Here is a 22,530-nt window from a genome sequence, read left to right on the forward strand (position 1 = left end):
GGGGGTATCATGCTCTCTGATTCCAAGCTAAGCTAAAAGCTACAGTGATTAAAACAGTATGATACTGACACAGGAATAAATACATGGGTCAATGGAACAGTATAGAAAGCCCAGAATTAAACCCATGTGTATATGGTCAATTAATATATCACAAATGGGGCAAGAATATGCAATGGGGAAAAAGTCTCTGCAATAAATGGTGTTTGGGAAACTGGGCAGCTACATGCAAGAGTATGAATCTGGTTATTATATGACACCATATGCAAAAATTATTTGAAATGGATTAAAGACCTAAATGTTAAGACCTGAAACCATAAAATTCTTAGAAGTAAACATAGGCAGAAATCTAAACATCATCATTTGTAATTTTTTTCTGGATACATCTACTGAGGCAAGGGGAACAAAAGCAAAAATAAACAAGTGGGACTATATCAAACTAAAAAATTCTGCACAATAAAGAAAATCATCAACAAAGTGAAAAGGCAACCCACTGTATAAGAGAAATATTTGGAAATGATATATCCAATAAGAGGCTTATATTCAAAATATATAAAGAACTCATACAAATAATCCAATTTAAAAATGGGCAGAGGATCTGAATAGGTATTTTTCCAAAGAAGACATGTAGATGGTCAACAGACACATGAAAAGATGCTCCACATCACTAATCATTATGCAAATGCAAATCAAAACCACATTGAGATAACACCTCACACAGGTCAGAATGGCTGCTGTCCAAAAGATAAGAAATAAACATTGGTGAGGATGTAGAGAAAAGCAATCTTCCTACACTGTTGGTGGGAATGTAAATTGGTGCAGCCACTGTGGAAGGCAGTATGGAGGTTTCTCAAAAGACTAAAAGTAGAAATACTATGCAACCCAGCAATTCTACTTCTGAAAGTTTATCTAAAGAAAACAAAAATCACTGATTTAAAAGGTATATGCATTCCTATATTTATTGCCATATTATTTGCAATAGCCCAGATGTGGAAGCAATCTAAGCATCCATTGATAGATGAATGAATAAAAACTATGTGGTACATATATGCAGTGGAATATTATTCATAAAAAAGAATAAACTCTTGTCATTTGCAACAACATGGATGGACCTACAGAGTATTATGATAAATGAAATAAACCAAGGGGTTAGAGATGATGGGGTCAGGGTCGGGAGGTGGGTGTTGATTAAGGAAAAAATTCAGTTTAGCTTCATATGATGATATTTTACTGCTAGCACCTCTCCTTTCTTGCTTCTTTTAGAATCTGATATAGTGAACATCAGAAACTTCCTTTTTTATATTTTAATTTGAAATGGAGAAAATACTATGACAAAGACTTGGTATTTGAATGAGATTTTCAAAATTGTATGATTCCAACTTACTTTTTCCTAATCCTCAGCCCTCCTTGGTATCTCCCTTTCTGTTCCCCTTAGGAAATATCTGAATCTATTTTTTTTCCTTAGGATAATTTCTCCAGCAACTTTGATGTCTTTCCAATCTCCAGCCCTTTCTTCATTACCTCCATAAATTACCATGTTCTTCTGTCTGTAATCTAAGGCCAGAGCCTATATGTTAAAGTAATGGTGACATAAAGTGCATGGTAATGTATGAAAGCCCTGGGAGATCTGGCAAAAGCAGTGATTCTTCAGGAAATTATTGGTACCCAAAAGGCCATCACAGCTTCTGCCTGTGCACCAGCTATTGTAGAAATAGTGAGAGCCTAGTTAGCTTTGGGCATTTACATGTTTGGTAAGTATCTATAAAATGCCAAGTAGAGAATATAGACTTAAAGAGCCCAAGTTATTAAAATGGGGTGGAGTGAGAGAAAACACACCCATAAAAACAATGTGGTTTTTTAATCCTTTCCACAGAAATTCGGGTGAAAGGAGAATAAAATAATTCTGTGGGGTCACTTATGATTCAGCTTAAATGAAGCTCAGGAAACTGAATATTTCTCAGAAGGTTGATTTATGTACTTAAAGTAACTAAGTCCTGGGTGCCATAGGAAGTAATACAATTTCTAGCAGTCCTAGCCTGCACGTTCAAACCATCTGCCTAAATCAATTTCTAACTTCTCTTCAAAACGTTTCAGAGTCAGTTCTCCTGGGGCTTTTTGAGCCCTGGATTCTGTGTTAGCTGGGGCTGCTGTAGGAAGGGAAGGCCAGGGACCTGGGGAGGCTCTACATTATAAACAAACTGTTCCAAAGCTTGGGAAGCATTTCTTGGGAAGCCTAAACACATTTTCTATAAGAAGCAGAGGCAGACACAGGCTCCCTAGCTCTCATGACCCGTGCTCAGGCCAAATCCCTTCTGCTACATAAAAACTACAGAACAGTCACGTAACCACAAAACTGGGGGGTGGGAACAGAAGGGGCCAGGTTCAATACACTTTTTTTCATTCATCCCTTCCCCCCTCCCTTTACCCCCTTAATTAGAAGAGGACAAAAATAGGTGGGGATCTGATGGACATCCTGATTGAGGTTTCTCAACGTTTTCTAGGATTTTACAGTCCAATGGCACAGTTTATCTATTATAACTAATTTTGCTTCACTATGTATAGTTTATCTTTTTTTGACAGAAAAAGTAACAAGAACATTGCTCAGCAGAGAAAGAAGGAAATCTCTAGCAATTTCTATAGGAAGGAAGCCCATTTTTTACATAGTTATTGTTGCTAAGTCAGGATTATCTTGGAACTGTTTCAAAGTCAAATTTACTCGGAACCATCAGGCAACACTTTGCCCCTTGGTTCTAAAGACCTACATTTATCCAGTTCTTCATTAAGCATGCTAATAAAAAGAAAAATAAAAACATTTCCTGCAACCTATGTCTCATTTCTCTCAAAATATCCTGAAGTGGTGGTACAGAGTGGAACTAATACATCCCCAAAGCAGGTAGTCTGAGGGAGAAAGATAGGAGACAAGAGGCCCAGATCTTCCCACACTGGGTGAGAAGACCTTGATCAATGAGTTGACTGCTTTTGGAATTTTTCTGTTTCCTCCTGAAAGCAAACAGGGAACTGAATGAAGTGCTTATCTGAGAAATGTCAGAACACTTAGCTATATGATTATGAGGATGTTGGTAAAGTAGAGTGAAGATTTTGGCAGCTACAGTGGGATTGTATTTGACTGAATGTAGTGTCTTGCTCTGTGTTAAGATGTACTTTTCTAGAGCCAAGCTTATAAGAAGTTCAGATAAAATCCTATCAGAAACTCTGCATTAACACTTTCCTTAGTATACATTATAAGGAATTCAGCATCCCAACGTGATGTGGTTGGAACTAAATGATTTCCTTTGTATATTTGGGAGAAATCACTCTTAAGCAGGAATCAGCAAGAGAAGTCTGGCTAAGAAAGATGTCTCTGGAATATTTCATGTGGAGCTGATGGAATGGGTGATGGCTGGTTTCTAAAAGGCTACACCCAACTTCAAATGAAACTCATCTGACAGAATCCCAGGTTGGCTTCATAGGCCCCTGGTGAGAGAGAATGGTGAAGCCAGAGTATATCCACATGAAAAAAATTTAATTAGGAAGGAGAGGACTACAAGAGGGTCTAGATAGAGCAGTGTTGAGTTTCAGAGGAACAAATACCATTTCCATGAGGTCTTTAATCTTTGCCTGCTGGCAAAATATTAAAATCTTCTCTTTCCCCATTTAAGCCAGAGCAGTTTTCTAGCATATATGGATATAAATCTGGGGGGTTGCTGAACACCTTGGGCCATCCTCGCCCACATCTCAGGACTCCTTTTGTCACCCAAGGCTCTTCTCTACATCTTTACCGACATCTTTCTGAGGCTGAGATGGAACTCATTCATGCTATAAATAGCCATGAGGAAGCCAAGGGCACTGTCTCAGGGGCTCCTAAATGCCAGCATTGGGGTTTCTGTACTTGGAAGAATATTGTTACCAATGTTGTGGATGGATATTGTGCTACTTTAGAAAAAAATATCAACAGTACCTTAGACATAAAAATTTTGACTCAAGCCTTCCTTGTCCTCTCTGAGAGGGAGGCCGGGATGATCTACCAGGCCAACCCCAGGAAACACTGCAGGTTTTCGTGCTTCTCTCTGGACCAATATGGAGAAATCTATGGATCGTATATACATACTGTTTGTGGACAGGCACAACACCTACAAAAAGTATTTACCAAGAAGAGAGATACTATTTCTCACATTTGTTTAATCGAAGGCAAAGAGGAATTAAGATTGCAAATCAACATTGAGATGGGCAGATTATTTTAAATTATCCAGTTGGGCCCAATGTAATTATAAGGGTTCTTAATGAATAACTAACATTGGTTGCCTCTAACATGAAGGATAAGTGAACTGAAAGGCTTGATACTTAACTGATGGAATTTTTATGTTTGAAAGTAGTGTTATTGTTACAAACCATATAGAGTGTGTAGACTTCAAACTATAAAGTCAAATGGGCAAGACTGCACAATTTTCATTTATAGTAACTAAAAGAATAAGAACTTGACTGGGGAGAAGGGCTTGACCCAAGAGTGCAGTGAGGCAGTGTGTAGGATTGGTGGAAGAAACCTAAACTTGAAATTATTCTTAATATTAACATCTGTTTTGCCAGATCCTGCTTACTTCCTGATAAATTGCCAGCATCTTCCTCCCTGATTACTCCCATTTTGGGGACAACCTAATTTACTGTTATTATTTCCAGGGATTGAATCAAGCAGAGTGCCCTCAGTTTTCAATATGCCCCCAGGAGTTCCACTAAATATGATCTAAAAATCTGCAAGACTTCCCACCAAACACTACCTTTGTCCTGAACATAAGCTGTATTATCGCATATTCCCAAAGGTCATTGCATTAGTAAGCTGGAGAACTAGAATTCAGTATGCATTTTTTTTAAGGAAATCGCTAGAGTTCTTGAGTGTCTACATACATTTGTTACATCTATGAAAAGTGACAAAAGCCAGAAATGTTTCATTATGTTATTTTATTATGGGTGTCTGTAAGGAAAACAGATCAACAACCACATACAAGCTTACAAAGTTAAATTTCAACACATTCTCTGTGTTATTGTGACAAAAGCAGCCCCATCATTTGCTTTTTTTGTTGTTGACTTTTGCAGGAGGAAGGGAGAGAGTCCCCAGAAGCCACATGCCAGAAGCCTTTCTGACAGGAGGCATGTACAGATGGTGTGCATTTATGTTTTGATGCAAGGCAACAATTCTGACTTAGAGTTTTAAAAGTGAAAGTACGTTAGCACCATAACATGTGCCTTTAAAACCTTCCCAAATACTGGTAATTTGATAATTTCAGCAATGACAAGAAAAGAAAAAAGCACCTTTAAAAGTGGTTGATATCCAAGATTTAAATATACTTATTTAAATATGTGGATTTAAAAATATTGCTTTAAATTCTTGTGCTACAGTCTTTTTTTTTTACTAATGTTTTAGGAAATCAATTAAATTTTTGTGACTTTTGCCAATTTACACACATTTTTTCTACTGGGACTTACACAATTCATCTGTTTCTGACCAGGTTGAGGTAGTTGAAACCAGGAGGTCTTTTCTAATTTCATGTTTGACTATTTCAGAAAGAAAGGTTATCTTTTAATGGCACACATAGTCATTGCTCTGCAAATGGGCTAGGATTCAAAGAATATAACACAGTGTTATTGTAAGAGTGTTGAAGTTTATTTATTATAGCACCATTGAGACATTTGGAAATTGGAATTGGTAAAAAAATAGAACAAAAAGCATTTGAACTGCATTTGGTGTAACAGCAAAAAAAAAAGTTTCTTTTCTTTTTTTTTGCTAAGTTATACTTTTTCCAAAAAATTTTGGAAATAAATAACTGGAATTTAGCTGGTCACTTGTACTGGTTGACAAGATTAGAACAAGAGGAACACACATGGAGTGTGAAATTTTTTTGCTGGGGTTTCAGATAGAGTTTGGTTTATAAAAAGCAAACAGGGCCAACGTCCGCACCAAATTCTTGATCAGGACCACCAATATCATAAGGTGCAATATCTATAATAGGTAGTCTCACGGCCTTGCGCGTTCGATATTCGAAGACTGTTTTGCCCCATTCCCCAGTGTGTTTCTGTAAGAAAAGCAAAAAAATGTGAGTTGTCATGGCCTTACAATTACTTAGACACTGCCTCTAACCAAGAAAAAAAAAATTTGTTCTTAGGGAGTTACGGACTTGCCACGTTATCTTCCCTTCCCTGTATAGGAGCTATAATCCTCCCAGATGATGAACCATATTGTCAATCAAATGCCTTACAGGGCTTCCGGGCAAACCCAGCAGGGACATCACCACAGGCCAGACCGTTCTTGGAGGCCTGGTCATTGCTACCAGATAAATGGCTGGTTTACTAAGAAGTGGATAGGTCTTTCATAATGGAATTTGCTAATATTAGAAGTGAATTCTCCCTTTGTTCATTAATTATACTAACAAAGGATAGATTTAAAGTTAACCTTTAAAATTTAAAAGAAATCAGAGATTTTAATCAAGTCCATATGATGGCTGTTGTGTAGAATGTATAGCAATCTCCAGGTTATCTGATAAAATTTTTATTATGGATTTAAATTTCAATTTTTTTTCATTCCAACTGGTTTTTCCGTTGGAGCATGAGGAGACATATTCTTTTTGTGGTATTTAACTTTCCCCACAAATCATTCAGGGACTCGACTCACACTCAATGCTATCTTTTGTTTACCCTCATTCTTTTTATTTTTTCATGTCAAAGCAGTGTGATTAAACTAGAAATGCTGAGATCATTATGACCCATGCTGATAAAAATATTACTTACAGTGCAGCCATCCTCCAGAACTGTGTACGTGAATTTGCTGTTTCCTTCAGCCTTAAATTCACCTTCATTTGACCCCATCAGTTTCAGGGCTTTCTTTACATTCCCACTGGCATGATCCATGTATGCAATGCTATTCTTGCAGTGATAGGTGATATTCTGGGAGGCCCGGCTGGAAAGAAGTCGGAGGAATGCCAGCTGGACATCGAGGATATCTTCGGGAAGTTCAGAATTGCCATAGCTAAACTGTGATAGGGAACAAATAAAATTGATCAAATATTTTAGTTACAATTGTATGTAAGCGATTCATGCAGTTTAGTGTGGTCATTGCAATGTAGGTTTTTTATATATTTTATATATGAATATTTTACATGTAAATATATTTTTATTGCCCATATACCGTATAATGCTAGAGTAAAAAAGGTCTTAAGAATTGAAAGAAAGATGGTTGCATACAAAGAGTTATTCAATCTAACTTAGCTCTTGAGAAACAAGTTATTAAAGTTATAAAAGTATTCACCAGAATATATAAAATAATTTGGGTTCTTCTATTTAATAACTAACTTTGCTTTGTGGTGAACAAATGGGAGGGGGGACTAAAAAGTTCAAGTAGTAGGGATGACTAATTTAAAAGAACAATATATTCCTTCTTACCTGAAAACCACCATCCATGGATTCTCCGAACCAAACATATTTCTTCTCTGAACCTAAATCTTTCCACCAGTTCTTACGTGGAACACCGGAAGGACTGGCACTTAAGCATGTTTCCCCAGTTTCCATATTACAGAATACTTTAATAGCATCCATCTTGCAACCTTGGTTAGGATCAACCCAATATTCTCCTGAGTAGACACAAAAAAGGATAACGGGGATCAGTCACAAAATCCAGTAATGAAATTTGGACCAGAATGATTTTGTTTGTTTACCTGGTAAGGCATTCAAATATTAAGTGCTAATGAATTTGTATTTCACATATTTATATTTTATAGTGTAGCATGATAGAGAAATTTTTAGATTGAATTTTGAGATAAAAGAATTAACTATGGCAATTAGAGAACAGTGAAGTAAAAAACAGCATCTAGATATTGAACAATGGAGATATAGTAAGTCTAGACATTTTGATTGGTATATTGTATTTACTGAAACCTCTCTTTTTAAAGGATGACTACCCATTTAATGTAGTTTTGCTTAATAACATAAACTGTCTAATCCAGATTTATGTTAATAGGTCTAAACCTAAACTCCCTGCAATTGACGTTTATCCTCTATTTTAAGTAATTTTCAGAAATGACTCCTAACAAAGACAATGTTCCAAGTCAAGATGTTGCAGAAACACTATTGGAATATTTCATTTAATTTGATACAATATTCTGGAATACACAATTTAACTTTTTTTAATATAAAAATCCCATAATTATATTTACACAAAATTAAATTGCATTAAATAAACACTGCAATAATTAAGTTGCCAATTATGTCTGCATCAAATTCCATAAGCTTTATCCTGAGTTATATATGTTGCTTTATCACTCAAATAACTTTGGTATGATATGCAGAAACATACAAAACTATGATTTGTATTAAAAGTTCTACAAAACCATCTTAGTTTTCCTACATTTGTAATATTTTGAAGTTATTTATGTTACCTTGTAAGTACACCTACAGTTTATATTTTCTCACATTATCAAGCAATTTCAATTCAACTGACATTCTTTAAGTACTATTTCTGCTATAAAATATTTTCTTTTTGCAATAAAAGTTCTCTTCCCCAAATCCTAACCCAAGCAGCTTTCACTGCAACCACGAAAGATTATCCACGTACCGCTCTTGAGTTCAGGATGGCAGAACTTCAGGTCTCGGCAGTTCCGAGCAGGGTTTTTACGAGAACCATCAGGACTAATGAGGCTTTCTATTTGTCCATTGACTGATTTGAGTGAAGTCATAATCTCTTCAGTGTTGATTTTGAAATCCATTGGTTCATCTCCGTAGTATGGGGCAAAACCACCAGCCTTTTCACCTCCCACGCCAGAGATGGCAGCAGCCCCACCTCCACCGCAACATGGGCCAGGGGCACCGGGGGGCCCAGGGGGCCCTGGCTGGCCTGGGTGTCCTGGGGAGCCCTAGTAGGGGGAGAGCAGGCATCACTGAGGTCTAGGTGCTTGGTTTTTGTTGAACGTACATGCTGTTAGCCCAGGAAAATACATTAAAAACATGTTGTGTCACTGTAATTATTTTAATAAAGGTTTATTTGGGGTGTTTTGTGATCAAATGATAACTGACTTATAATAATTACCATGGAATTTGTGTTCTACTATAAAGGAATCAGTGGTGTTCCAGCACAGATTTTACTCTATTATGTTTCCTTCTGAAAAAATGGTATAAGCAGTTCTAGTGCTGATGAGACCAAGCGGATATGTGTAGGAGAAGTAATCTAGTTTCTGGTCCCAGATTGGCCTTTAACTTTGTGTCTTTGGGCTGATCACTTAACTTATTTGTATTTCAATTGCCACATGTGCAACTTTTGGGGATAATTGTTTTTATTCCATTTATTCCAAAGCTGTGGGATAGGAAGGTGTTAGGAATGGTGGTATCAGTAGCAAGCAGAATGAGGAAAGCTGGTTGAGAAGTAAACCATACTATGTACTTACAAGTCATTATGGTTATCATAAATGTGAGATCTTTAGTACGATCAACACTGGCAGAGTTCATTTTGTATAACTGGGCTTATGTTTTTATTCTGACATAACTGTTATCTGGTCAAACTGTAAAAAAAGCTTTTTCACCCTGTTATTATAGTGTGATGGGGAAAGTCTCAGCATTGTGGAGAATGTCTTAAGGTCACTGTTCATTTTCCAAATGAAGTTGGTTGATTGCATTGTTTTTAACTCACCATCTCAGTTTAAAAATACTGCAAAGTGTTTCTGAAAATGTGAAGATGATAGCAAATTAAGTACACGTATTCACATGTGATGCCTTACCTCAGATCCTCTTTCACCTCTGTTACCTCGAGGTCCTGGTGGCCCAATGGGACCTGGATGCCCACTTGTTCCATCTTTGCCAGGGGACCCACTGGGTCCAACAGGTCCCTAAAAAGTTATCATGTTATCACAATGCTAGAACATCTTTCTTAGTGCAAACATAAAAAAAATATGGACCTTCAAATATCTTCCTGTGGTACTTACCCGGGGGCCTGCAGGTCCTGGGCTACCGACTGCACCTTGGTGACCAGCAGGACCCTGAAAGGAAAAGAAGGATGAATATGAATGGAGACCTTACATTCAAGACAAAAATCAAGAAACATGGGTATCATGAAAAAATATGATTTCATTTTCCTTTAATCTCCCCATTGTCTCATGTCAGCTGCTATTTCAAATAAGCCCTCAAATCCATTTTCATCTCCTTTAGAATATACTATTAAAGATGAACATTTTTCTACTATTAGTCTCTAAGATTTGCCTGTCTCATCAGTTAGAATATATTGAAGGAAATTTTTCAACAAAACAGGTGCACTTACTGGAGAACCTGGGGCACCTGGATTACCAGGGAATCCTCGATGTCCTTTGATGCCATTAGAACCACGTTCACCTGTTTCACCTTTGTCACCACGTGGGCCTTGGGGACCCTTTACAAACACATTTCAAATTAAGGTCATAGACACACAGGCACAATGGAAAAACAAAATAAAATTTATAACAAGTCTATTTTCTGACATTCTCTTAGCTAGCAATCCCCTCAACAGACACTGCCCACATGGGACAATAAGGACTGCCCTTGTGGTTGGTTTGATTTTGAACTTATCATTGCATGGAGCCCCAGTAATTGATTTGTATATCCTTTTCCTGAAGGAACTTTTAGATCTTGAGTTGCTTTGTATATCATTAAAGGAAAACTTAAATTGTTTCATAGCTGTATATTTTGTCATCCCCTTTTCTACAAACATGCTGGAAAGTAGAATATTTCCTATACTGCAGAATGAGTTAAAAAAAAAAAATAGAACAACTTACAGCAGGACCTCGGGAGCCAGCAGGACCTGGAGCACCAGAAGGGCCAGCAGGGCCCTAAAATGAAAACACATGAACAGAAACAGGAATTGTTTATTTATTGATACAGTTTTGTTTTAACTAAAAGTTAATAATTTCACTAAGCAGAATAAGAGGATGCATGCTATTATTGAAAATCAGTATCATTTTCTCTTGAGAAGTCCTTTCCCTATTTATCTCTTTCCCACAGGGTCTAAACAGGAAAGCTGAGAAAGTCATGCTAATTCAGCCTTGCATTTACCCAGAAAATCTATATATATATACTCAGTCTAAATAATACTGTTTTGAATTTTGGAATGAATTTTTCATGGACTACTGCCAGAAACTTCCACATCCACTCATCACTGCAGCTGCCAAGGAATGACTAGCATAAAAACTAAGAAACAAGTGACAGCAAACCATCTGGTGTGCAGGTCTGGCACTCCATCTTCTCTACCTACTCATCTCTTTGTTAAGGAAAACAGACAAGTAAAGGAGGATGGGACTTTTTGTAACTCACAGTTTCTCCTCTGTCACCGCTTTTTCCAGCTGGACCGACAGGGCCTGCCGGGCCTGGGTGACCAGGAGCACCAGGGGCACCAGGAGCGCCGTTTTCACCACGATCCCCCTGGGGACAAAGGTACGGATCCAAAATAAATATGATCAGCAGTTTTTTTTTTAATTACACAGACCTATTGTACATATATTCATTATACCTTGCCACCAGGAGCTCCATCTCGGCCTGGCAGACCATCTGATCCGGGGTTTCCCTAATTAAAAAGAAAAAAAAAAAAGAAAAAAGAAATAAAATTCTTTGAAATCATTCAAATACTATCTAATCCATGCATTCTTAATGAGAGCAATACTATCCTAAAGAGGATAAAAATTGCTTCTTGGGTGTGACAAATCTTAAATATGACAATGGGTGTGGCCCTTCAAAGGGTCATAATACCTACACAGATATTCAGTGTATCTGTGGTACTAATATCTCATGCGATGAAAGAGGGAGAGATGATTAGGAAAAAGTCTGAAAAGGATCCTTAGGGAGAGATAATAAATAAATGCTTGAGAAACAGTAAGTTAAGCTGATAATGGAAATCTACCATTTCAGAAAAGACATCACAAATAACATTTTCACCCAGAAGGAATGTTGTAAGTTAGGCTCTCTCCATCCTCAGCTTATTTCTTTATTTAGCTAGAGATCATATTCTTTTCCATTAATGATCATTTGTTGGGTAAATATATTAATTAACATAAATATTCAAGGTTATTCTAAGTTGGAAAAGAATATCTGTTATCAGAGAAAAAAGAACTTTGGTGTGTAACAGCATTTGCCATCTTAGACATTAAGGTCCAATTTGACTCTTGCTTAAGTAAATTATTAAATACTACCTGGATAATTGGATATTTCCTAAGAACTGGTACTTACATCTCTTCCAGGTTCACCAGCTGTACCGGCCAGACCAGGAAGACCCTGGGGTCCAGGAGGACCACGTTCTCCATTATGACCACTAGGTCCCGGTTTCCCATTTTCACCCTGCGTACAAAGAAATAAAAAACATTTTATTTTAAAGTAAGAAATAAGTTAATGTAATGTTATGAGAGGTCTTTATTTTCCAGGGAGAAACCTTGTTTATTCAATTTCTATGAATTTGTTTCTAAAACCATCCCCACCATGGGAGAAACCTTTGGCAAAGTAAGTTTCTTTATATTTTCCCCTTGCCCAGTGACTGAGGATACCGAAGGGCTGAGTAATAATGTTGATTATATTATTCATATCTCATATTCTAATATGAGATGTATAAATAGACATGATTATTATAAAAAAATAATAATGATGAGCCATTATGAAATTATAGGTTTATGGTGACAATCAGAGTTAGGTTACATTGAACACTTGGCACTATCTAAAGAATATACATTTACTAGATATGTTCATATAAATTGAATACACTTTAATGTTTTTTTTTATTTCAGTACAATATTGTATGGCATATTTTTCAAAGAGGTGCTCAAAGTGTCCAAATGTGAGCCCTAATAATACAGAATTATATCATCCCATTTTCTAAATGGATTCTTAAGATGTTAAGCATTAGGATGTTATGAAATATTAGTGAAAGAAAATCAGAAGTGCAAAAGGAATTGAGCTGGTGGACAAATTCATATCAATTAAAGGTTTTCATAGGTCTACAAGCTGACATTATTTCCCTCTTCAAGACTGACAGTCAACAAACTGAAGAATGCTCAGTTGCCCAACAAAGGTATTTGAGATGGCAAGATATTTTCCTGTGCTATCAATTTATTTGTGCTTATGTTCAAGCCTGGTCTATGATTTGCATTGTTTTTGTGTCCGTGAGCCTTTTAATAAAATGTGTGCTTCCTGAAAATCTGGAGATAACAAGAATTTGCATCCATTACAGGGAAACTTGTTCATTGCTTACTTGCTACAGTTATGTGCTCCCTGAGGGCTCCCAAAGAAAATAAGAGCCCAGTGAAGGCTGTACTCACCTTGATGCCCTGTGGTCCAGGGCTTCCCCTAAGGCCTGGCATGCCTGGTGGTCCCGCAAGACCCCGGGCTCCGGTAATCCCTGCAATGCCAAGTGGGCCTGGAGCTCCCTGTTGTGACAGATAATGAATGCTTAGTTCTTTTTTACATAACTATATTTTCCTCTTTTGAATTTGTAATTTAAAATAACAGAAGATTGTCAATCAATAGAGCAATGAAACCACTCACCGGGGGGCCCTGGGCGCCGGGTGATCCCTTCTCACCTGGTTGGCCAGCGTCACCTTTTGGTCCTGACACCCCAGGGTTGCCAGGAGCACCGCTGCTACCAGGTGGACCTGGGGGTCCGTCTTTGCCTGGAGAACCACCGGGGCCTGGTGGACCTGGGTTACCCTACAAAGAAACATGAAATTTAAACACTTCATAATGAAAAAGTGATTTTGTTGTCCCTCCTTTACCTGTGTTCAAATAATTTTATATGGGATTTAAAACAAAGGGAAGTAGCAAAGAGTAAATTTCTTATCCTATGCATATACAAATGTTCTTTATGGAATATGTAGTGAAAAAATACTTTAAAAATGACTTACATTGTTACCAGGAGGACCAGGAAGGCCACGACCACCAGGGAACCCAGCAGCGCCCTGTGGAATGATGATGCATTTTTAAATTTCAGAAATTCAGTAGAACAAATAATTAATCACTAAAAACAAATAAAAAGTAAAGGAAGTGTGGTAAGATCTGCCTTCTACCTTGGGGATATTCATGGGTTGCTTTTTCCTCTTGTTTTTTACATATAACTTGTATATGAGTAAAAGATTATAATTTTATATTCTCTTTAGGGATCTAGTACTTTCAAAGCATTTTCATGCAAATTGATATTAATGAATGCCTTTCAGTAATAGTTTAGAGAATAATAGTTATAGGGATCAATACTTACAGGACCACCAGGACTGCCGCGTTCACCTTTGACACCTTGAGGACCAGGGGGACCCTACATGGAATGCAGGTGGAAATGGTTTATCAGAATAGCACCAAAATCAAAATTCGGGAGAAGCATTAAGCCTTCAAAGATGGTAACTACTTATTGTGATCATTGCTTGGCAATATACACATATACCAAATCATTATGTTGTATACCTTATACAATGTTATACATCAATTATATTTCAATAAAACTGGGGGAGAAAAACTACAATGGAAATGAGAGCCTACAGCAAAAAAAAAACAAACAACAACCAAGAAACAGAAAACAAAAACAACAATAACTCTATGAAGCAGTTAAAATAACTTGACTGAGGTCATATCTAGACTGTTGTAACCAAGCTTCAAACTTTGGACTACATTCCTCTGAAGACTGTACACTTTTCACGGTGACAAGCTCTCTCAGTATGAAATATTAGATTATCAATAACCCTTAGTGCTGCCCATTAGAAAGCTTACAGAAAGAGAGAATACTCACAGCAGGCCCAGAACCTCCAGCAGGACCTGCGACGCCAGGAGGGCCTCCCTCCCCTTTCTCACCAGGAGCACCTCTCTCGCCTTTAGCGCCCGGCTCACCATTCTGTCCCTAAATTCAGAAACAAAGACCACTTGTGAGCTGACATCCTTCACAGTATCCTGGGCTTATCATTATTTTTCTTCAGAAAACAGAAATCTCCAGGTGGAGAAAGAAATGAAATCAGAAAAGAAGGCTCTCTGAAGACACAGCAAAACAACATTGATCAAAATACTTCCTTGATAAAAGACCATTTTCAGGAAAGCATTAAGACAAATTAAAGACATAAGCTATTTGTCATTAAGGAGAGAATCTGTCCAAGGATTGTGCATTTGTAAAGTGAGCACCAGTACATTCATTTGAGAAATGCAGGGCTTAGAGCTCATTTTAATCAGTATCATCTTTTAATGGAAGAAATTTTAAAAGTTTCAGTGTTTTTAAATCTAGGGTATCAAGTGAGCCTTGTGAACCAAGTATAAAGGCAGGGCAGTTGTTCTGAGTAAAGTGAAAGAATAGAGATAAAACAGTTTTAAAAAAGGGTGGTGGAACAATAACCCTACAGGGAATGAGTAACTGAGGCGTGACTTGAATCCAGACCTGTCTTATATTTTTCAGCGATCTAGAGATTCTGGTCTGTGTGACCTGTATGTTTTAATGTTCATACTTACAGGAGCACCAGGGAAACCAGCAGGTCCTGGAGGCCCATGTTCACCTCTCTCACCCTGAAGTGAAAAATATCCCTGTTAGCCACAGTGAAGACCTCTTCCCCCAGGGAGGGTGCTGTATCTTCTGCATTGTCTCATCTTTCCTTTAAGCAAGCAGTAGGAAAAGTTAAAGTAGTTTAACCTCTGAAGACTTTTCCATTTCTCAACAAAATTAGGAGTAGATAATACCAGACTATTGATTCCTTCTATCTCTATGATATTGTTTGTTAGAAAAATAATTTGAAAATTTTGAAGTGTTTAGCACATGTAATTACATAATTTTACAACATGGTAAGATGGTTAATTGCAAAATCAATCATAATTAAAAATATGAACTATGTATCTGTCCTGAGTTGCAAAACCTAAAGGTAGAGAATTTCATATTTAGAGGAAGCCTCAGACAAAGACTATCAACTTAAGGAATACTCATTTATAAATGCATAAAATTTGTGCAATATTTTTCCCAGAGTTGTATAGAAAATAAGGCATGATTTAAAATTGTCTCTTGTGAATTTTAGATTTAAGGACTTTAACCTTCCCTTGCATATCCCATGATTCCTTAAGACAGCATTCTACCACTGGGACTCAGAGCCCCTGGGGCAAGACTGCTAAAGAGGGAAATACAGGTAGCTGCTGCCTGGGTGGGACTAAAAGGTGGAATGTTTTTTATCACTTACAGGGCCACCTCGAGGACCAGCTATACCCGGAAGCCCGGGGGCACCACCTTCACCCTGAAAAAAGAGAGAAAAAAGTAATATTGCCCTGCATCCAAAAAGCCAGACATTTTCATTTTCTTTTCACTTCTAAAAATTTTTAAGTGTTACCTTATCTCCAGGTTGTCCAGCTGGGCCAGGGGGACCAATAGGACCAGTAGGGCCCTAAAATAAATGGAAATGTATTTTTAATTTTAAAGATAAAAAGCATCATTTTTTCCTATTAATCTTATAGAGAACAAATTGACGTATCACTCATCTAATAAACTAGATAATATGATTTTTTTATGGCTCAAATGATTTGCTCTTCATTCTTTTATAAATACTTCTAAAGTTAGTAAATATAAGATCCTGTGGGGATGACACTAAAGGACCATAAGATTTAGTGGCAATTAGTTGGTTCATTTTTCTTTCTATTGCAGAAGATAAATAATGTAATATAGGATCCTACAGTAATATCTTTTAAAAATTAATATGCATTGCATTATTCAACTGCTTGACAATCCAGAATGTTTCTTTTAACTACTCAAACTATTATTATACATATTAAAGCTTTCAAATTTATATTTTCAAATTTCAAAATTTTACTTATATTACATGAGTGAAAGATTAGGTTGCTTTTTTTCTTGTTTTGATTGTATGATGGCTTACCCATCTAGTTTGTCAAAAGTAAAATGTTCATGGATTTCTTTAGAACAACTACAGTAAATATAGCATTATATAATGGCTTAATTATCATGTTCTTTTGCTGCAGCCATATCTAGAAGATGTTTGCTAATGTGAATAGAATTGATTATAATTTTTGTTTTTAACTTTTATTTTGAAATAGTTATAGATTCCCAGGAAGTTACAAAGAAATATACAGAGAAATCCTGTGCCCTTTTCTTCAGCCTCCCTCCACTTTAACATCTTACATAACTATTGTACAATATTGAAATCAAGAAGCTGGTGTTGGTACAATCCATAGAGCTTATTCAGGTTTCACTCCTTTCTGTGTGTGTAAGTAGCTCTATACAATTTGTTCAAGTGTAGCCTTGCATGACTACTACCATAATAAAGACACTCAAAAGAATAATCACTGTAAGATTCCTTCATGTCACCCCTTTATAGCCAAAGGCATCTTTATCTCCCCCATTCCAAATTCTGGCAACAGCTAATCTATTCTACATCTCCGTAATTATGTTATTTCAGGAATATTACATGAATGGAATCATGTATTATGTATTCTTTTGAGATCGATTTTTCTTCACTCAGCATGATGTCCTTGAGATTTGTATAAATTGCTGCAAGTATCAATAGTTCATTCTTTTTATTGCTAACTATTCCAACAGCATGAATATACCACAGAATTAACAATGTGATTGAAAATCAAAAACTTTCTTTATGGGCACTATTGACTATCTTGGATTTTAGTGACTCATTATGACTTTAGCTTGTAACCTTCATCATACTTCTGAGATTTTTTTCACATTCTCAGGTCACCACTGAACTATCAGGGAGTAATAATTATAAATCAGGAATTTAAACAGTCAAGTCATGTGGGTCTTCCTGATGCCTAGAAGCTGGCAAAGTTTGGGTCTAACTTATCACAACATGTTTTGGAACTAATAGAAGTTGAAGTAAGAAACTTCCATACAGGTAAGTCTTGTTTCTCCCAGAGCAAGTACTCACTCGTGGACCATCTTTCCCAGGAGCACCATCAGCACCTGAACTGCCTGGTTCACCCTGCAAGTAGAAGCCAATATCATTGCATTAGAAGGATCCTCAGTGAAAATCTGTCAAGAAGAGGAGCAGCCCTCAAAATCTGCTGTGATGTATTATAGGTGTTCTGATTAATAGCTACTCTATTAACACAAATTTTACTTACTATAAAATGATAACATTAGGTTTGAAAATGGACTACTTTTCCAGCAATGTTGCTTTCCTTTAACTTACAAAGTCTGTTTCATTACAAAATTAACAGAAAATCAGTTGGTACCTTGTCACCCTTTGTGCCAGGGCCTCCAGGACCTCCTCTTTCCCCAGGCATCCCTTGCAGACCAGGAGAACCAGCAGAACCAGGTGGCCCAGGGGGACCAGCAGCACCCTGAAATTAAAGGGCAATTAGTAAATTCAAGAAAGAAATGGAATACATTTTGTAAAATTGAGGTGCATTAAATTATGTGGCTGACCTTTCCTCCTTCAGGACCAGGAGGTCCAGCCCCACCTCTAGGTCCTGGGGGCCCTGACACTCCAGGAGGCCCACGTTCACCTGGGGCACCAGAATCACCCTGTGACAGGAAAACATAATATCTGTTAGAAAACCCAGTGCTAAAAATAAAAGCAGAAACACCCTAAATTGTACTACTTTGATACAAACTACTAGGTTCTTAATTTATATTTTTGAACAATTTGGAAATTTTTATAGTTATAAAAGACATTTGATCAACTGAGTAAGAAATGGAAATATAAAAGAATTAATCTAAACAAGCAAACTTGATACTTGGTCTAATAAGATAGCTTTTAAACTATTAGTATTATTTTACTCATAAGGGCAAAATTTTATAGTTCTTCTACCAAAACAGTTTTCTTATATAAAATCAACATACAGGCAAGATTTTTCTTTTGAAACTTCAGGCTTATAGTTGATCCTAACATATTTATTCATTCCAGAAAATTCTATTCTCCAGATGAAGCAAATTTAGAGTATTGGGAATATCTTGAGTTACTCTGAATGTATACATCAAATTTGAGCAAGGTTGTGCTTCTAAATAAAAAAGTATTTTGGTTTGATCTATTAAAAAATTGTCACTAATTAATTAGTTTATAGCATGCTAAAGAAATTGTAAAATGAATTGAAATTATTACCTTGCCTCCTGGAATTCCAGGTACTCCGGCTTCACCCTTTGGACCCTAGAATATTGGCATTATTTGATTAGGCCTATATCAGAATTCACGTTACAGAAATATAAACAAAATACACATTTGACTTGTTTGCACATTGTATGATTTGTCAAATCTTGAGCTATGTATTCTTTCTTTAGTTCTTTTTATGGTAAAGTCCAAATTTTCCATGTAATGATTATAACTGAATATTTTTTCACTTTTTTATTAATGGATAATTCAAAACTAAGTATTAAAACTCAGATGCAATGGCATGAGAAAATGCAAAAGTTAGTAACTGATAAATGATTATTCATTCTTTTGACTTTAAAGTTTTGAAAAAATGGCATGCAACTTACTGGTTCACCAGGTTTTCCATTTTCTCCTGGAGGACCACCAGTTCCAGGTATGCCCTACAAAGAATCATATTTGTGTTGTGTAATCACTTCAAACACTGCATACAGAAAACTTCTTAAGTATGCTTCTGCAAAGTATTCAAAAAATGGCTTTAGTGGTCCTTTTAAGGAGAGAACAATTATGGCTCTCAAAATCCAATGACAGAGAGGTGATAATCATATTTTACAAACCTAGGTTTATCTCTCTCTATTCCTTCTGGTGTTGTATATAAAATAAATTGGTGAGCATGATAAGATAGATTTATCTGTATGAATTTAAATTAAAATGAAAATAAGTATATGCATATAGAACTATCTGAGCTAAATTACTTTTTTTCCATAGACATGGAAGTTATGCCTGCCTATTAATATTATCTGTCATTTTATTTCAAGGTAGGAAACAGCCTCCCAAATGTTAAGTTTTAGATGAATTGCAATCTATTAGTGTCACTAAGAAAGTGGAATTGTCAATCAACTCAACAAATCTAGCTATCTAAAGGAAGTACTTAATTGTCTGATACAAACAGGAGCCCAGTGACATTTAAATGAAAGTTCTTACTTGTAGTCCTTGTGGACCAGGAGGTCCTGAATCTCCTTTGTCACCACCTGGCCCCTATGAAGAAAAATAGAATGAGATGCTCCATTATAAAGTATTCTTTCATATTGAGTCCATGCAGTTTTCATTTCAGCAGGCCCATGACTTAATTTAAAAACCACTGATGTGAAGGAGGGTAGAGTCTGGCGTGAGGATGTGATGCAAAGGAGACGTGAGATGAAATGTTACTCACTGTCAGCATCTGGCTGGCAGCCACCTAAGTAAGCAGGCTTCATAATGGCTTTAGTGAACTCTAATGATACAGTGCCAGAGATGATATAATTCCCCAAGTCTTCCCTCTGCCCCACTCCCCCTCACTTTCATCCTTGATTAATGCGAATGAACTTACAGTTGGTCCTGGGGGTCCCTGAGGTCCAGTTTCGCCATTCTTTCCAGGAGGACCCTAAAAAAGGAGCATTCAGGGAAGCCGAGATAACAAAAGTAATGAAGAGAAGTCTTAGGGCTGGAAATAAATGCATCTGTTAGAAGGCTGGGGATAAGCTGATGAAGGCCACATACCTGAGCGCCAGGACCTCCAGGGCCGCCTCGTTCTCCGTTCTTGCCAGGTGCACCCTACAGAAGTGGCCAGGATTTACTAATTCTTGAAAGAAAATCATTCATCATATTTTCCCTCATCAGATTGTTTGTTCTACTCCTTCCACACACACATACATACATCCAAACCAAGCATGGCTCTCTAGAACCAGGATTTGGCTAATGCTTCCACTCTTTCCTCAGAACTCTACAAAAAACATTTTAGCTCCCTTCTCATGCAGTATTTTGATTTCCATATATTCTTCTGTGCTTTGAAGTGGAGATCAAGTTTTGGTCATCTCCAAACCCCCATACAGAAAGTAAAAAGCCTTTTGTCATACACTTATTGAAGAAATGAAGGGAGGAACTCACGTCATTTCCTTTAGGACCAGGGAAACCCATGACACCGGGCTGACCTCGGGGACCAGATGGGCCTGGGGGACCTGGTCGACCGCTTTCTCCTGGGTTTCCCTAATGAGGAAAAATCACAGCAAAAGAGGACTGATACAGATCTGATCAAAACCCACTATATATATATATCAAGGCTCTACAATATACACCAAGGCTAGGCAAAACTGTACATTCCAGTATTCACTGGGCTTGTAAAACCAGATATTAAAAATGTACATACAGGAGGCCCTGGTTTCCCATCGCTGCCTGGTCCTCCTGGGCTTCCGGGCATACCCTAGATTGAAGCAGTCAGTCAATCAGGTGATTTTAAAATGATAATTAAAAAGTACACATATGTGTCTGTAAAATTTTAGATTTCCCCTAATACACATAACCTCTTGTTTGTGCACTTTTTTCTGTCTATAAAGTGTCTTGGTTAAATGTTTCATTTTCTATTCTTCTTCAATCAATCCACAAAAATTTTCTTGAGAGAGTTTTGTATTGTTTTGAGCTTACAAAAGGTATAGTCTGATTTAAGATATCTTTGACCTTTCTTCATTTGCCTTTCTTCTTACTGAACGACAATGTTAATCAAATAAATGTTTCTCTGTACCCTCATTCCAGGACCACCAGGAACACCGTCTCGGCCAGGTTCTCCAGCAACTCCTCTGGGCCCTGCAGGGCCTGGACCACCACGCTCACCCGCGGGACCCTAAGAGGCAAAATAAATCAACAAAAATACAAAAGATCCTTCATCATCTAGATGTCAACAATATTGAGGTCACAACTAGGGAACTTCCTTTTGTCGCTTGAAGAGAGTTGGTTTTTTGTTGACATGCTCTGTATAAAGTCACTGTTGCCTATTAGCTTGAATTGTCATATTGGAAATATTTTGAGGCAACTTTGGTGAATATCACATGCTTAAAAAAGCAATATTCAGTGGGCATAACCATACATTTATGTGCATATAAGATCAAGTATATTTGATGATATGAAATCATATTTGTATAACACTTAAGAACTTTCAGGCATTTCAGTTTATTTCATTCTTTCAATGACACAAAATAATTTCCAATTGACAGGTAGGTTAAAGGATTTTCATAGAGGTTAAGCAACTTGCTTTAGTTACAAAGCTAGGAGAAAAGCTAAGCAGGGTCTGAAATTCTTGTTTTATGTTGGAAAGTAATATATTTTAAAAAGTCCAATACATTTCTTTCAGATATTCAGGTTTTAATAAATGGGAAACTATATAGAAGAATATATCTATTTGTAGTACCAGCATTTATGAAAATGAAGTTATCTACCTTTTCTCCTGGAAGGCCATTTGCTCCAGCAGGTCCTCGGAATCCAGGCATACCCTGGAAACAGGGAATGGCAAATATTTCAGTCCAAAGCATTAAACCTTTCTGAGTGGCAATAGAGATATTCTGATGTTATAAAGTGGTTCAAAACAATATTTGGGGTCGGGTATTCCACTTAAAAAAATGGTGGTTGCCTTACTCTGAGGGTGACAGTGATAGTTGTATTCCTTTTCCTTTTCAATGCCCGT

The 22,530-nt window shown here is 37.0% G+C and overlaps 1 protein-coding gene across 1 annotated transcript in view; it reads right to left on the reverse strand.

Annotated features, from left to right (window-relative positions):
• Nucleotides 1–4,933: 4,933 nt before the first annotated feature.
• Nucleotides 4,934–22,530, reverse strand: part of COL3A1 (collagen type III alpha 1 chain) — a 37,890-nt gene continuing 20,293 nt past the window's right edge. Inside the window, exons 21-51 of the mRNA XM_017660383.3 lie at nucleotides 22,286–22,339; nucleotides 21,595–21,693; nucleotides 21,223–21,276; nucleotides 20,964–21,062; nucleotides 20,577–20,630; nucleotides 20,407–20,460; nucleotides 20,022–20,075; nucleotides 19,427–19,480; nucleotides 19,053–19,097; nucleotides 18,377–18,475; nucleotides 18,184–18,291; nucleotides 17,877–17,930; nucleotides 16,317–16,370; nucleotides 16,170–16,223; nucleotides 15,457–15,510; nucleotides 14,753–14,860; nucleotides 14,231–14,284; nucleotides 13,881–13,934; nucleotides 13,525–13,686; nucleotides 13,299–13,406; nucleotides 12,220–12,327; nucleotides 11,507–11,560; nucleotides 11,311–11,418; nucleotides 10,776–10,829; nucleotides 10,286–10,393; nucleotides 9,954–10,007; nucleotides 9,750–9,857; nucleotides 8,594–8,891; nucleotides 7,426–7,613; nucleotides 6,775–7,017; nucleotides 4,934–6,062 (exon numbers count right to left, since the gene is read on the reverse strand). Of these exons, the coding sequence (XP_017515872.2) occupies nucleotides 5,916–6,062; nucleotides 6,775–7,017; nucleotides 7,426–7,613; nucleotides 8,594–8,891; nucleotides 9,750–9,857; nucleotides 9,954–10,007; nucleotides 10,286–10,393; nucleotides 10,776–10,829; nucleotides 11,311–11,418; nucleotides 11,507–11,560; nucleotides 12,220–12,327; nucleotides 13,299–13,406; nucleotides 13,525–13,686; nucleotides 13,881–13,934; nucleotides 14,231–14,284; nucleotides 14,753–14,860; nucleotides 15,457–15,510; nucleotides 16,170–16,223; nucleotides 16,317–16,370; nucleotides 17,877–17,930; nucleotides 18,184–18,291; nucleotides 18,377–18,475; nucleotides 19,053–19,097; nucleotides 19,427–19,480; nucleotides 20,022–20,075; nucleotides 20,407–20,460; nucleotides 20,577–20,630; nucleotides 20,964–21,062; nucleotides 21,223–21,276; nucleotides 21,595–21,693; nucleotides 22,286–22,339 (2,946 nt within the window). The 3' untranslated portion in view covers nucleotides 4,934–5,915. The remainder of the gene's footprint in view (nucleotides 6,063–6,774; nucleotides 7,018–7,425; nucleotides 7,614–8,593; nucleotides 8,892–9,749; nucleotides 9,858–9,953; nucleotides 10,008–10,285; nucleotides 10,394–10,775; nucleotides 10,830–11,310; nucleotides 11,419–11,506; nucleotides 11,561–12,219; nucleotides 12,328–13,298; nucleotides 13,407–13,524; nucleotides 13,687–13,880; nucleotides 13,935–14,230; nucleotides 14,285–14,752; nucleotides 14,861–15,456; nucleotides 15,511–16,169; nucleotides 16,224–16,316; nucleotides 16,371–17,876; nucleotides 17,931–18,183; nucleotides 18,292–18,376; nucleotides 18,476–19,052; nucleotides 19,098–19,426; nucleotides 19,481–20,021; nucleotides 20,076–20,406; nucleotides 20,461–20,576; nucleotides 20,631–20,963; nucleotides 21,063–21,222; nucleotides 21,277–21,594; nucleotides 21,694–22,285; nucleotides 22,340–22,530) is intronic.

The sequence above is a fragment of the Manis javanica genome, chromosome 12 (genome assembly GCF_040802235.1).
Source record: "Manis javanica isolate MJ-LG chromosome 12, MJ_LKY, whole genome shotgun sequence".
NCBI classification, from domain to species: Eukaryota; Metazoa; Chordata; class Mammalia; order Pholidota; family Manidae; genus Manis; species Manis javanica.